Source organism: Contarinia nasturtii, unplaced genomic scaffold (genome assembly GCF_009176525.2).
Source record: "Contarinia nasturtii isolate CC-2019 unplaced genomic scaffold, AAFC_CNas_1.1 Cnas_scaffold_493, whole genome shotgun sequence".
Lineage (NCBI taxonomy): Eukaryota > Metazoa > Arthropoda > Insecta > Diptera > Cecidomyiidae > Contarinia > Contarinia nasturtii.
This window is the reverse complement of record NW_022197846.1, coordinates 956,267-971,692: the sequence shown is the minus strand read 5'-3', so window position 1 is coordinate 971,692 and position 15,426 is coordinate 956,267. Positions and strand designations below refer to the sequence as shown.

The 15,426-nt window shown below is 33.0% G+C and overlaps 3 protein-coding genes across 10 annotated transcripts in view; 1 reads left to right on the top strand and 2 right to left on the bottom strand.

Annotated features, from left to right (window-relative positions):
• The first annotated feature begins 575 nt into the window (after positions 1 to 575).
• On the top strand, positions 576 to 12,667 carry LOC116339340 (venom dipeptidyl peptidase 4-like). 7 transcript variants are annotated; one of them, XM_031765168.1, is made up of 17 exons: positions 1,916 to 2,172; positions 3,984 to 4,127; positions 4,283 to 4,388; positions 4,686 to 4,937; positions 5,000 to 5,065; positions 5,139 to 5,213; positions 5,365 to 5,439; positions 5,518 to 5,656; positions 5,740 to 5,935; positions 6,011 to 6,242; positions 10,475 to 10,934; positions 11,016 to 11,193; positions 11,259 to 11,465; positions 11,668 to 11,720; positions 11,787 to 11,894; positions 11,985 to 12,196; positions 12,252 to 12,667. In XM_031765168.1, the coding sequence occupies exons 3-17, from the start codon at positions 4,341 to 4,343 to the stop codon at positions 12,363 to 12,365; spliced, it is 2,415 nt and encodes an 804-aa protein (XP_031621028.1). In that variant the 5' UTR covers positions 1,916 to 2,172; positions 3,984 to 4,127; positions 4,283 to 4,340; the 3' UTR covers positions 12,366 to 12,667. The 7 variants fall into 7 exon arrangements, with proteins under 7 accessions (XP_031621024.1, XP_031621029.1, XP_031621030.1 ...); XM_031765166.1 differs by having other exon boundaries at positions 4,241 to 4,388; XM_031765169.1 differs by lacking the exons at positions 1,916 to 2,172; positions 3,984 to 4,127 and adding an exon at positions 1,140 to 1,158.
• On the bottom strand, positions 5,625 to 7,907 carry LOC116339342. The gene is made up of 3 exons (XM_031765173.1): positions 6,936 to 7,907; positions 6,470 to 6,685; positions 5,625 to 6,286 (listed from the first exon to the last, which is right to left on the bottom strand). Exons 1-2 carry the CDS (start codon positions 7,735 to 7,737, stop codon positions 6,594 to 6,596), a joined length of 894 nt encoding a protein of 297 aa, XP_031621033.1. The 5' UTR covers positions 7,738 to 7,907; the 3' UTR covers positions 5,625 to 6,286; positions 6,470 to 6,593.
• The window catches only part of LOC116339341 (probable peroxisomal acyl-coenzyme A oxidase 1), a 14,822-nt gene continuing 12,041 nt past the window's right edge, over positions 12,646 to 15,426 (bottom strand). For both annotated transcript variants that reach the window (XM_031765171.1, XM_031765172.1), the window contains exons 4-11: positions 15,242 to 15,410; positions 15,038 to 15,161; positions 14,402 to 14,970; positions 14,114 to 14,304; positions 13,899 to 14,051; positions 13,570 to 13,828; positions 13,371 to 13,506; positions 12,646 to 13,304 (exon numbers count right to left, since the gene is read on the bottom strand). In XM_031765171.1, the coding sequence (XP_031621031.1) occupies positions 13,180 to 13,304; positions 13,371 to 13,506; positions 13,570 to 13,828; positions 13,899 to 14,051; positions 14,114 to 14,304; positions 14,402 to 14,970; positions 15,038 to 15,161; positions 15,242 to 15,410 (1,726 nt within the window). In that variant the 3' untranslated portion in view covers positions 12,646 to 13,179. The remainder of the gene's footprint in view (positions 13,305 to 13,370; positions 13,507 to 13,569; positions 13,829 to 13,898; positions 14,052 to 14,113; positions 14,305 to 14,401; positions 14,971 to 15,037; positions 15,162 to 15,241; positions 15,411 to 15,426) is intronic.

Below are 15,426 nucleotides of genomic sequence, written 5' to 3'. Positions count from 1 at the left end.
ATTGTTATACATTGTTTATAATGTGAATGTGGAATTTTGCAGTGAATAACCACTTTCAATTCGAACGTAGCTCTCATAGCAAGATGAAAGTGGGAGAATTGGACATAGAGTACAGGTACCTTAATGGCACCGCGTATAGTTTTGTTTGTCATTAGTTACAACATGAAAATTCTTGAAAATTGAGTTAATAAAAAGTGTTAAGGCTCTACTTTTTGCATTATTCTCTCGCTTTGTATTATATTCAAAAGGGCAATAGGTTATAAAATGCGATAAAGTATTATTGGAAAACAATTATCGTCATAATATCGAATGAGAATGTGTAAATGACGAAGATATTTAATATACGTAAAAATGAGCAGTACTGAAACAGCTGTTTTATAAAATTGTTTAGAATCAAACAACAACGATCATATGAACGAGCCACACATGTGGTTGTAATGTTTTCATTTCATTTGCCCAAAATTCCTATCAACGAAAATAAAATGTTTGAAATGATGTGGCGTTTAAAATTGTGAGTTAAGATTACCCAAAAAGTGATGTTTGAACACAAGCGAAATGATAATCAGTGTGTGTATTGATGAAAGACAATATGCAAACATTAACAATAAATTATACTAATGAGATAAGAAATGAGCATTTGAAAATTTTTATAGACGAAATGAACATAAGAAAACAATTTAAAACAAGTGGGTATGTAATTATGTGTTATGTGAACTAACAAGATACAGTCATATTTTCAAAATGTTCGCAGTACTGTTTTAATGATCGTAGGATATCAACAAGATATTTTTTTTACATTCAAAACCATTGTTAAAGCATATTTTTCAGCCTGTAAATAATTCGTTCACTTTAAGTTTAATCAATAATATAAAAAAATAATTCGGATTTGACTAGATTTGTTTAAATTTAAAATGTGTTTGTGCAATGTGAATAATTTTCAATTTCAAAGGGTCAGCGTTTCTGTGGATAGAATTTCGGTTTATAAAAATCATATGAATTTGAAATGAGAAAAATGAGCAGATTATATATTTAAATTGAATTATAACAGTGGGAAAAAAAATGAAATTCTGTACAAATGGAGCAATTATTTATACGTTGTTGGCCCAAAGTGAGTTCGACGATGCGATACCCATTCCCATTCGGGGAAATTCAGTTGATGTAAGTATTTCGTCTAGTCTATCTCTCAAAATTTTTTGCGCATTCAAACGGTCCATTGAGAAGTGATTTTGTGTTGCGTGTTTCGAACATTTTTTTCGAACGTTTTTTTTTCTTCGAAAAGTGTTATGATATCGATGATGATTATTTTATTATATACGTTTTAAATCGTAACATGTAAATGTGAATGCTTATTTGAAGGATATTGCAAGAAATAATGGCGATTTAATTATTTTGTTGAGACTAACATTTATCTTTGTCGTTTTTTATTTTCGATCATTATTCACTTTTTCATTATCATCATCATCATCATCATCAACAAAAAATTTTGTTATTAAATTGCATCAAATTATTTTGCATAGTTATGTCAAATTTAAATCAAATTGAATGAATTTATGTATTTGGTGGGAGGCATGAACGATAACCATCATCGCAGTCCAAATACATTTAAACGAAATGAAAAAAGACTAGTTTATGTAAAAATATTCGTGTCTATACTATTGAGCTATATCTATACGTTATAATGTGTACACAAATAAAATAAACACAGGTCGGCATAAATGTATCTTCCTCTTTATAATTGAAAAGAGATGAAATCATTTCACGTACTGTTTGTAGAGAAGAATGGTATGAAAAAGCGCGTGCCAAGCTCACTAGGTATATTTGTGAAATACATACATTTGTCTATGTGTTGATTACTTGCTACACACAGCTGCCACTCTGTATACAGGTTTGATTTGTGAAATGTTGTTTTCAGTTGTTTGAAGTATTTCACTTCAACATACGCTATCAGTTGTAAACATTAATTGAATGAGCTAAGACGCAACTGATTTGGCTCGACTACCATAAAAATAAAAAATAAAATCTCTGTGTTTGTGCTTGTGCAGACGCAAATTAGTTACCCACAAAAAAATATTTATATTTATCCAAAAGTTTTTTAAGCTGATTTTTTTACGCTATATAGATTCAATCGAACAACTAATTGTCATAATTTTCAAAAACCGTGTCAATTTAATGGTGAATATGTGTTTCAAAATATCATTTGAATACCTTTTTTTGCTTCATGCTAATGTTAATAATATTGTTGATATAATTTATTAAGAAAATGTTAATAAAAAATGTTTTATAAATAGGAGATTCGGTCCAGTGGGCACATATCTTAATTAAAGATTGGATAGTACTGAAATAATCTTATTCGAACCTTGATCAAATGAATAAATGAATTGGTCACAGAAAAATTGAGAAGAAAAATGAAGCTAATAAAAGAAAGAAATAATTTGTTCTTAACCCGTTCCAAAACGTGTATAATAAATAAATCATCATTTTTATATTTCTGCGTCAATTATCGATGTTAAAATACGTTAAGAGTATTTGGTGCGTTTATTTGTATGCGATGTCTCACATATTTTTAAATATAATAGAACGTGCTTGGTGTTGAATGTTGATTTTGCGACCTTTCATGCATATCAACATTTTTGCATACTTTGTTATTTCGACTTTCTCCCAATGAAACGAAATGTTTTATAAACAACTTATGATAAATGAAAAAACAAAAAAAAAAAATCAAATAATCGAAAAAAATGTTTCCAAGTGGATTAATAATATTGTATAAACTAATATTATTTATAAAAATCAATATTTTCAATTTCAGTTTATTCGAAAAACCCAATTAACTACTTACTAGTAATGCATCCAAAGTATGTTACATCTTAATGTTTCATCTTATCACTTTCATTTTTTCAATGAAATAACTTTTTAAATGAAAGGTATCTACATAACAACGACATCGTACTGTTAAAGCAAACTAAATTCAATACATGTTCATTTTTCTAAGCGATTGCCGGTCCTTGTGAGCAACCATTGATTTGAAAAGTAAAATGCACAAATGATATCAACCTTCTATAGTCTCTGCTCTGCTTCATTGATCGCGTGAATTCGATTTGCAGATCTTAATGTTTGTTTGTTTTTTTAAGCAAAAGTAATACAAAGACGTTCATTGTCCCATTAAAACACATTTCATTACATATGTTATTTGATTGTATTTTTCGTGCAAAATGTATATAACTTCTTCTGAAAAAATTCTGATCGTAGAATTGAGGAGTTAAGAAAGTGTTCATCGTCTTTGGCATTAAAAGTCTTGGTCTGGGGAATTTGCTAGGTGTTTTTGAAAAAAAAATCTTGCGAATACCCGGATTATCATTTGAAATTGAATAAAAGGTGTTAATTACTGAAATCACCAACTTTATTGTGTGAATCCAAACAATAAAGTGGATAACACGTCAACAAAAAAAAATCGCTTGCCTTGATATCATTGTTATTTCGCTGTATAGAAGGGAAAACAACTGTACAACGTTTTAATTGACATGCTTATCGAAAAACGTGAACGACATGCTATATACATGCAATGTCCCACAATTCGTTAATGTGTAATTTAAATAATTCCGAAAAATTTCACCTTAAATATACGATTCTGTTCACGATACCGATGCGGCACCGATACAGCAAATAGCTCGAACAAATCGCAAAAATTATTATTGTGTTGACTCGTCGTGATTGATGCATGGTTTGAAAGTCATTGTACTATAAATTTACGAAAAACCATTGAATTTCAAAAATGGACCCTTTGATAAACGGCCAAGTTCCAGTTTTTCGACTTTGGCGCCAGCTATGCCAAATGATGACATTGATGCCTGAAATTTCGATATTAAGATTGTAGAGATCAATTTCTAACCGGAGTAATCCGTTTTAAAAATTTAACATTTTGAAAAATTGTTATGAAATCCTCAAATTCAAATACCAAATATCTGTCTGTACGTGACTTTTTGTAGTTGTTTTTCTTAAACTTTTTGGGATGGATGTTCATAAAAATCTATGAAATTTTTGTTCTGGCATGGCTGTTTTGTTGGCTATTCTTCATCGTTGACTTAACATATCCAGGACTATCTATGTATATGCGTTGTAAAAGTCTTAAAGTAAGATATCTAATGGTCTCAAATACAAATTAAATATTTCAAGTTTTTTACACCCTTTTTTTAAAAACAATGCACCATATCGTAATTATTATCATCACTTTTTTTTAATTAAGTTTTGTCTTGATTGTAATATGTCCATCTGGTGCTGTTCAAAGTAAAAACAATTAAAATTAAAACCAGTGACAGTTTAAAGTAAGAAAAAACAATTTCAAAATGCCGGGATCACATGGAAACTCGATTGAAATTGGACAAAGCGAACAGGTATAACATTAAATTAAAAACAAATACAACATTTTTGCTGCCAAATCAATTCATTCTCTGACTGGCACAATGATATACTTGTTTTTCTAGTAATTCATATTGAGTCATTGTTACCAAAATCACATTCATTACGACCAACGTTTATGATTATTTTTTTTGAACACAATTTCATAAACTTTTTATAGCCTTTCCAAATTTTAAATGTAATTTTTGTCAAAAATCTATTCATGTTTGTTTGTTATTTCTATTTTTTTTTTTTATATTGGTGGATTGGAAATGGAACTTTCATTTAAATAGGAGCTAGTCAGTGCGAAAAACCGAAGCAGACTGAAAAAACGACTGTGCATCGCATTGACCATTTTATGTGTAGTTGGACTGTGTGTAGCGGGCCTGATTTACTATGGTGCAATTAAACCAGAGGTAGCCAAAAATAAAAATGGAATTGGTCTGCCCATATCACTTAATGATGTTTTGGGTGGAAAATATTATGCACGGCACAATAATGCGACATGGATCTCCGATACATTGCTTTTTTATCGTGATTTTTCAGTAAGATATATTTATTTTTAGCACAAAACCCACATCAAAAATACTATTCTGAATTTTTATAGGGTAATATGGTGACCTTCAATGTAATCACAAACAAAACAGAAATTTTAGCAGAAGCACATATTGCCGTAAGCCATAATGTTTTTAATTATTTTCCATGAATTCATACAATTTGAGCATCTCAATAAACCATATTCTTAGGCTATTGCTTCGTCATTTTCACAAGAAATTTCACCTGACCACCGTTTTTTGTTGCTGGGAAGAGACTATCAAAAGGTAAATATTTCAAAAGATACATTTAAATGAAAAACGTTTACTTTGTAAATGTAGCTTTGTATCTTTGGATGACTAAAATTGAACAAATTGTCCATTGTCCAATATGATTTCGTTTTGTTTAATAAAATCATTTTGAATTTTATTATATTAGATTTATCGGCACAGTGCATTAGCTCATTACGATATTTTAGATTTGAAGACAAAAGAGCTATACAAACTGTCTGATGTAAGTAAATATAAATATAAATGATTCGTGTTAAAGTAGCTTAAAAAGCAAATTAATCTCTAATACGTTTTTTTTTAGAATTTGTTGGCGTTGGCTGAGTGGGGTCCAATTGATAACAGTATTTTATATATTCAAGAAAATAACATTTATTATAAACCAAGTGTCGTACATCCTGCAATACAAATAACAAATGATGGCAGTGCCAATATTTATAATGGTATACGTGATTGGCAAAAATCAAATCCCTTAAAAATTTGCTTATTAATTATTATTGATTGTTTTATGATTATTTTTCCTTAGGTATATGTGATTGGGTGTATGAAGAGGAAATTTTTTCAACAAAAACTGCTGCCTGGATATCACCTGATAATAAAAAACTAGCTTATGTACAATTTGACGATTCACCTGTTAATCATATTGCGATTCCGGTTTATGGTGCTCCTGGGTCTTCCCGTGATCAATATCCTGGATTCATTGATTTTCCATATCCGAAAACGTTAGTTATTTTAAATTAAATCTATTACTGCAATTCTAGATCAGTCATACAATTCTCTTTATTTTTAACGAAAAGTGGAACGAATAATCCGTTGGTGAAATTGTTTTTGGTCGATTTGACGACTGTTTCACCCAACGAAGCTGTGATAAAAATTCAAATTTTACCACCACAAGAATTGCGTGAGAAACAGCACATTATATCTGTAGTTTTGTGGGGGGCAAACAATGATACTTTACTATCGACCTGGATGAATCGCGTTCAAAATCGTGCTATTGTTGAGGCCTGCGAAGGAGAGATCTGTCGTCGGGTATATATATTTAATTTTTACATACATTAGGGTGTTTCCCATATCTGTAAATAGAAAAATGGTATTTTTTAATTGAAAGTAGACAAAATTCTATGCTGGTTAGTAGCATCGATACAACAAAGCGATTTATATCAACACTTCCCGAAGCGAAAAACGATTGTTGCCTCTGAATATGAATATCAATCACTCCATTATATGAATACAATCTCATAGTGAAGAATACTTACAGAAAAAAACACCTAGAAGTACTTCCTCGAAATGCTGAGACACAACAGTCAGTCTCAGTTAATGTAACAAATTACAATATTAATTTTTGATTAATTTTCGAGTACGAATGGTGATTGGTGACGCTTAAGGCTGCTGATTCGGTTGAACTGCTGGCTGTCGCGGTGATCGTCTGTCTAATCCTGCCGGAATATCCCATCCAAACAGCTCACAATGTCCTATTCAAAAGTAAACACACACACGGAAATAATGTATAGATTATTGGCAGAAATGATTTTTTTTCTTAAATCTATACAAATGTTTAGATATCTCAACAGAAATTTATTTTTTTATTAAAAAAATATTTTCTCAATGTCATTAAATATTGCATACATATTTATCATCGAGCGCTAAAATAGATCATTCAAATAGTGTGCATTTCATTTAATATGTAGAATATATGCAAATGCAAATTTCTAATACACATACCTTTGATGAGAATGCATTTGGCGGCGACGATATCACGATCCCAAGATGTCTTGTGTACAGCCATTAGTAGTTGCTTGTCTTCGATTTCCAATTCATTTTCATCATCGACTGCATATGGCTGTTGAACAGTTGCATACGGTGCATCAGCATTGACTTGAGCATATTCCAATTTACCACTCACTGTGTTTACTTGCCAATTTTTTGGATACACGGCCACCTTAGACAGTAAACGTTCAGCAGCAATATCGAATTCTTGCTCAGTCATGAGTCCTTCTGCCCAAAATCGCATCAAATAAAGTTCAACTTCATCTTTGTTGTACCTCAATTGCCGTTTGCTGCGCTGTGCTACGATTTTTGATGGTAAATATTCGGCGAAAATTGAATCGGGCTCCGCTCCACAATTTTCACACACTTTGAATCGATGGCTCCTTGTGGCTGGATTAAATCGTCGCCCACACTTTGCACAATGCTGCGATGTACCCCACTCATCTGTTTTGCGCACACGACAACTGCGACGTTTTCGAAAGCCTTTGAGTAGTTTGCGCGTACCTGGAGCTCTCACATGCTTTTTGATTCGAATGCACGAGTTTGGTGATATTTCTGCATTTCCCATGTGAATAATTGCGGCTTTATGATTGACCAAATTCCCAGTGAGTTTATCAACGGTTCGATTCGATTCGACGTACTTGTCAAACTGCAACAGCGTGTATTTCGGTGTTGTATACACGGCCATTCCTTTCTTGAGCATTTTGATACGATGATGAACGTAATCAATCCAGAGTATGCCCAGTGGTGATGGCATTCGCTGATACAATTGTCGATTATTTCGATCGTCCTGCTCCTCTTGGGTGAACTGCTTCGTCCATCGTTTTGCCTTTACATCGCGCGTCTTCTGCTTTGCCAGCCAATGGTACTTCTTACTGGACGTTTTCAAGTTGACCTGAAATGGAAAAGTGAAGAAAAAAATTATTCACGTAACTGTATCACTTTCTATTTCTCAATAATGCCAAAAATTTAAACACTCACTTCTTTCTTTGTTTCGATATTTCGACGAACTGTGGCATTCCATGTTTTCATGCCTGGATCGATTCCCAGTTCGTAAGCAAATTTTCCGCCCATGAATTGCTTTCGAAGAATATCATCATTCTGCATCTGTTGCTCGTATTGCTTTGACATGCGATACATAATCGACACAGATTCACCGTTGCTGACGATGGTATAATGGAATTCTTTGTTTTTCTTCAGTTTTCGATTGATGGTCGTTAAATCGAATACTTGATTCCAATAGAATTCTTTGTTCTGGCGAATGTAACTTTCGGTTGCTTGTCTACCATCAACTTGTGGAAGTTGTTTCGATTCGGCCAGCATTCGATAGAAGACATCATTGCACATGAACACTGCCTTTCGTTGATAATCAGGCAATGGAACAACCGAGAGATTTTTGATATTTGGTATCTTCACATTGTTATCTTGCGCCCAATTGTGCCACTCATCGATTTCTGTCTGCATAACGAGCCACATTGCAGTTGCTTTGAACCAATAATCGCCTTTTGAAAAATCCTTGATGTTGTGATCATTGGTTGGGCCACCAACTTCTCGCACAATTGCAGTAACCATGCCAGTAAGTAATGTTCGCTTGTGTCGTTTGAAATCTGCATTTTGATGAGTGTCACGGATCGCATTGTAGCCTCGAATCATCAAATCGACTGCATTGTCAATGTCCTTCTTGTCGAATTTCCAACCGGTAGACACTGCGTTGAATTGCCACGCTCGCATTCGCAGATAATTTTTCAACTTCTTCTTGCAGTGTGTCTTTTGACCGGTTTTCAAGCATCGCGTGTGATTTTGGCAAAGCGTTTTAAAATGATTACCAAAATAATCGTTCTTGGGCCAGGCGAAATTATTTTCTGGACTGAGCTCTTCGACAAACTGACGGAAATGTGGCTCCATATTCTCACCTTCTTTGTTTTTTTGCAAGACGGCATAGAAACATTGCTCAATCACTTCTTCGCCACGATTCTTTTCAACGAGCTGTCCTTTCTTCTTTCCTTTTTTGGCCGGATACGTTCGGTTTTTAAAAAACTCCCACTGTCGATTCATTTGTGCCGATTTCACTTTATCCAAGAAAAGTAATGATGCCAAAACGGTGATTTTCGTTGACATTATGCTTTTCTGTTCGATCCACGGTTTGACAATGTGATTGAACTCTGGTCGTAAAATTGTGTTGAGGCGCATTTTAATCGCGAACAATCCATTATCGTTTACATCATCATCAGCATCCTTTTCTTTTTGCGCATTCGTTTGAAATTTGTATCGCTTTTTTCTTGGCGCTGTAGCAGCCGTAGTTTCACCAGTCGTTGACATGTTGAACTAAAACGAAATAAAAAAAAAAACACACGCGCAATTTAGAACACAAATAAAATGACAAATATATTTTCTGCACTGTGTAATTTTTAAATGAATTGAATCAATAGGAAGCACTGAATATATGGGGACAAAACTGACACTTGATGTTACCTGATTGAATGTTAAGCGTGAACTGATTCAAAATCGACAAATTGGGTGATATTAACTCTTTTGAATGCAACATATAAATGCAAACCACACCAACACGGTCCAAAGTTAAATCGAAATATTTGCAGTTTCAGCTTGTGAATGTTTTGTTATTATCAAAACTAAACAAAATCAAACACAAAATTCACCGCAAATATCTCGTTTGAAAACAATCGGTTGACAATAATTCCAATAGAAAACCGCCAACAGCGAAAAATAAACTTCTTTGAAAGCAAGAAACAAATATAGCATACACTGACACAATCCAAAAATATGTTTTAGCACTTTTATCAATCGAATCCAATGAAATTATGACGATGCAAATTCAAATAAAAAAAACATTGATTCTGACAAGTTTCAACACGATCGTTTCATTTGAACCAACACACTTCTCCACATTCCGATGGTTCTGTGTCGAAAGCATTCTTATACTGCACACATTTTTTGTTTATAAAGCGTTTGAATAAGAATGTATGGTACGGAACCAATAAATGGAATCACAGTTTGTATGTAAACACTTAAGAGCAAAAGAAACGGAATGATTATTATTATTAGCCTATCGCGATCAATATAAATGTGTATGTGTTGTATGGACTGCTTGGTTCAATTCATAAAATGATTTTACAGGCCAAAAAAACGGCTGACACAGCGAACAACACGATTCTGAAAATGCGTTGAATATAAATACTTTCTTTTGTTTATTTATCGAATTCTAAAGAATCGCAACAATATTCTATCAAAGCGAACAGTGTCGATATACGTGCAAACAGCAAAGAGAATTGTACTTCAAATTCTAATCAACTATATTTTCAGATATGTTTTCGTTTCGGGAAGTGCTAAAATCAATCGCTTCGTTATATGAATGCCATTTACTAACATAGAATTTTGCCTTCTTTGAATTAAGAAATACCATTTTTTTATTTGCTGATACGGGAAACACTCTAACATACATACACATTCACGTGTGGATAACATATTTTTTTCAGATTTTGGATTTGTCCAGTTCAATGGGATGGATTGATTTCTTCAAGCCACCAACATTTAATAAAAATGGCTCACATTTTGTTTATATAACGCCACAATTTCAAAAGGATGCTAACGATTCATATCAACATTTGACGCTTGTTTCACTTGAAACAGGAAAGCAAACAATTCTAACATCAGGCGAATTTGTTGTTTTAGAAGTGTTAAATTGGAGTGAAGACACCAACACAATTTTCTATGCTGCTAATAGTAAAAATTCTTCTTACATTAAGCATATTTGGTCTGTTCAAGTTGACGATCCGAGCATAAGACAATGTTTAACGTGTAATATTACACGTGGTGGTGTACTACAAACATACTTTAGCGCAAAATTCAGTCCGAACAGTAAGCATATTGTGATTAATAATGATGGGCCCGCAATTCCGCGCACCGATATTGTGAGATTGTCTTCTCATAATTCTTGTATGTATTTATAATAACCTTTATCCAGCAACTACCAACTGAATAAGCAAATACATCTTCTTTATCTTTTGACTCTTTCAGCTGAACTTATATTTCTTCGGAATTGGGAAAATAATCATGGTCTCCATTCTTTATTGGCCAAAGTATCAACACCAATCATAAAATATCATCAAATTCCATTGAAAAATGGTTTCGAAGCAGTAGTTAAGCTTCAACTCCCACCAGATGTAGATACTAGTGGAAAAACCAAATATCCCATGTAAATAAATATCAGTTTTATCGTAACTAAAAAAGAAGATAATTAAACAACAATACGTTTTTTAGGATTATTGATGTATATGCTGGTCCTGGATCACAGAGTTCCCTTGATAGGTGGGAAATCAGTTTCAGTTCATATCTAGTGACGAGTCAAAAATATATTTTAGCTCAAATCGATGGGCGCGGTTCTGGGAATCGTGGCCAAAATCTTCTGCATACGATTTATCGCGCTATGGGAACCGTTGAAGTGGAAGATCAAATTGAAACAACAAAGTAAGTACAATTGTAATAATGAATGTTCTGTGAAACGAAAAGCTTTATATACTCCCCGCTATAATTCAATAATTTACATAATTGTTATTATCAGTGATTAAATGGTATTAATAGCATTTTCAATAAAAATTCTCATTATTATCTCTTTTTCCCTCTCTTCCTCTCTGTCTACTTGTATTTATTTATCTATGAATTTGCGTAGGAAGCTAACAGATTTATTTCCATTCATTGACGAATCTCGTGTCGCGATATGGGGTATATTTATTTATTTTTTATTTTGAATTCATCAAGAGTAATTGACTTCGATTTTTATTTCATTAGGTTGGTCCTACGGAGGTTTTACAGCTGGAATGGCATTGGCAACGGACAACGCAAATGTTTTCAAGTGTGCTGCTTCAGTTGCTCCAGTAACCGATTGGCTGTATTACGGTAAAAAAACTCACAATATCAAAACTACGTATCCGAGTTTTTGAGCAAATTTTTTTGAATTTCCACTTCATATTACATCTTTTTTTACAGATACAATGTACACTGAACGTTATATGGGACTTCCATTCAAAGAAGATAATGCCCAAGGTTACGATAGAGCGCGACTTAGCACTAAGGCCGAAGAGTTCAGAAACAAAACTTATCTTCTTGTTCATGGCAGTTTGGATGATAATGTACATTATCAACAATCAATGGCCTTAGCGCGTAGCCTTGAACTGAATGACATTCCATTTGAGCAAATCGTAAGAAGGATTCAAATTGATAAAAAGATAAAATATAATGAATACTTTTTTACAGACCTATCCAGATGAAGATCATTCTCTATGGGGAGTTAGACGACATTTGTACCATAAATTAGATGCATTTTTTGCCAAATGCTTTAGCACCAAAAATTCGTCTTCGTCCAAATAAAGATCGTAAACATGTATTTGATTCGAATAAATTCAAGCTGTGAAACTCGAACGCTTCAAGATACCTTTTACATGAAAACTTTTTATATATTATTATTACCAGTAAAAGAAAGACTATTTTAATTATTTTGTATTCAAAGAATATTATTAATATTAATAATATTGAATCAGGTTTTAAGTATGATTGCTGTGCTGAGAAATAATATTAAACATGTTCAAGAAATCAATGAAAATAATTTAATGGATAGAAAATCGTGAGATAAAAATTAAATATATATAAATTGTTTTTAAAACTTTATTCAATATTGAACGTTTACAGCTTATTTACCAATACATGTAATAATTATTTACATAATCCCAAAATTCCCAATTTTCCAATTTTATATGGATATTTTTAAAAGTACAGCACCAATTTTGTAAGTTTCGAGCAATATAAAAAAATGTGCATGCTTAAATGTACAATTTTCATTTGCAAAAGTAGCTATCTTCTATAGAATGCAAGCCAGACCATAGTTTTAGTTGATAATTAACTAAATGCAAAGTGCAGAAAAAATAAAGTATTAATTTTGTGAAATAAAAACTTAAAAAAAAAAAAATTGTTTCTGTATACGGGAAACGAAAAATTCATATACATCATAAATTGAAAAGATATATAGCACAAGATATAGTAAAACTTTCTTGATTTTTTTTGATACTATATTAGATTTTGATAATTCCAGTATTTCACCCAGTTATTTCGATATAACATATTGACGAAAATCACATAATTTTGAAAAAGACAATGTTCTTGCAGAAATTTCTAGTAAAAATGATGCTTATAAATTTGATTTCAGAAATGGTTTTAAATACAAATGGAATGCTTTGTTGTCAGTTGCTTTGTTAAGTGGGGATTTTTGTGCTTCGGCGTACAAACGCTCATATACATTTCCATCATATGCACCTAAAATGAAAATAATAGAAATTTATCAACATATAATGGAAACTATGAAACAATAATCATACGCACCCAGCGCTGAACAGAGTATTCCGTCTGGAATATCGAATCCGTCAACAATTCCCACACAATTTGGTCGTATGTCAGCCAAACAAATCTCCAACTTCTGGTTTAGTTTTTGAATATCCGATTCAGATATAGCGGTGAACTATAAGAAATAGAAATGTTTCAATTATTATGTACCATTCATTTAAACAAGTGAAATACAGACCCGAAGTAAGTCTGCTAACGATTTCAAGCACGTATCAACCGCATACAATTCAATTAGTTGTTGAATGACTTTTGATAACTGTGGTGATAGTTTTTTTTCTAGATCTTTCGTCATTTCATAAGCAGAGCTCACTAGGAATGCACGACAATGGGATTCAGCACATTGCACCAATTCGATGGATGTTGCATTCGCTGCATGTTCATAAGAATAACCTTTTTTCTTTCGCTCTTCCAAATGCTCGTAAGCCAATCGAAGTTTACTGCAAAAAATAATTACAGATTTATCATTTCGACCCGTCTGCCACAAAATAAAAATTTCGAAATAGATACTTCGCAGATACTGCCTGCAGTGCTGCTACAATGCCAGTAATCGATGAATTCCAGTTTTGCTGATTTCGAGTTTTAATGAATTTACTCAGATAACTCAATGTTGGAACCAAAGACTTTCCCTGCAGAGCGCCATCCCAGCTTTTTATGAGGTATCTAATTGTTTAATTTATTTAAATTTAAATATTGTAGCACTGTTTTCGTTCATATCAATTTACCGAGCTGTTTGCAGTAATAAAACGGTGTTTTCTCCTTCATATGTACAGGCAGCAGTAACCATTCCATATGTTGATGGCATATTTGAACAGTCCATATATCCATGTCCGCCACAAGCTAATCGTAACTGTTCAATTGCACCTGCTCCATCTGCGGTACAAACTGCTTTCAAACAACATGCTAACGCATGCAACTACATTCAAAACAATGAAACGTCATTATATCTAGTTTTACGTTCGTTTTAAAATAAAGACTAACAGAAAAATGTGGAAAAATCACGGAAAACATACTTCGGGCAAACGTTCCAAGTCTCCACGATCTAGTTCAGATGTAACTTGATTGTACATATCCCAAATATAATCACTAACTAATTTAATCACAAAAGCTTTGGAAATATTCGGGAATATTTTATATTGTTGGGTAACATGATCGATAACTTGTGGCTCAACCTCATTTGGATCGATTGGACTTTGTCGCCGGACAGCCGAATACCGTGTTGCGATTGTCACTGCTTTTGAAAGTGAACCTGATACATCACGCAAAATAACCACACGTACAAACATCATTGTGCCGTATGTTAAAACGGAAGACGGTGATTTCACATAAGTGCCATCTGCCTTAACCTGGGCATTTTTTTGAAGCATATTTTTACGCGGTATTCGTACGTTGTCAAATCCCAAATATCCATTATTTACACTTTTCAAACCAAGTTTTGGTCCAATCTCTCCAATTTTTATTCCTGGCATCGGTGCCCAAGTGTCTTCGTCGCGTAATTGCACTATAAATGGATGAATACCATGACATTCACCCTTTGTGTATAGTTGAGCAACAACCACCGCATAACTTGAACTCTGTCCCACTGTCAATTATTGATAAGTTTTTTTTTTGATCAATTTATTATTGAAACAGTTAATTTGGAAACTTACATCCTCCCGGCCACCATTTATAGGCAGTTATAGATGGACTATGCAATACGAATTCTTCCGTTTTTTCGTCATAAGTTGCCCGAGTTTCAAGACCTCTAATGAAAGTTCCATGACCAAGTTCGGTCTATATTGTATTTTATTATAATAAAATCTAATTTAGAAGAAATGTTTCTACTTTAGTATGACCAAATCTTATTAATTTACCTGTGCATATGTACCGACAATTTCCATGTTCCATGCACGGCCAAGCCATTCACCCTGCTGCTCTAGAGTTCCTTGACCCAAAATCGTTGGAACAAACATCGCAAAATGTACAGCGAATGGGTTTCCCTCTTTAATTATGCCTGATCCCAATTGTCCACCCAATAATGCTCTATAATTCGAAACGA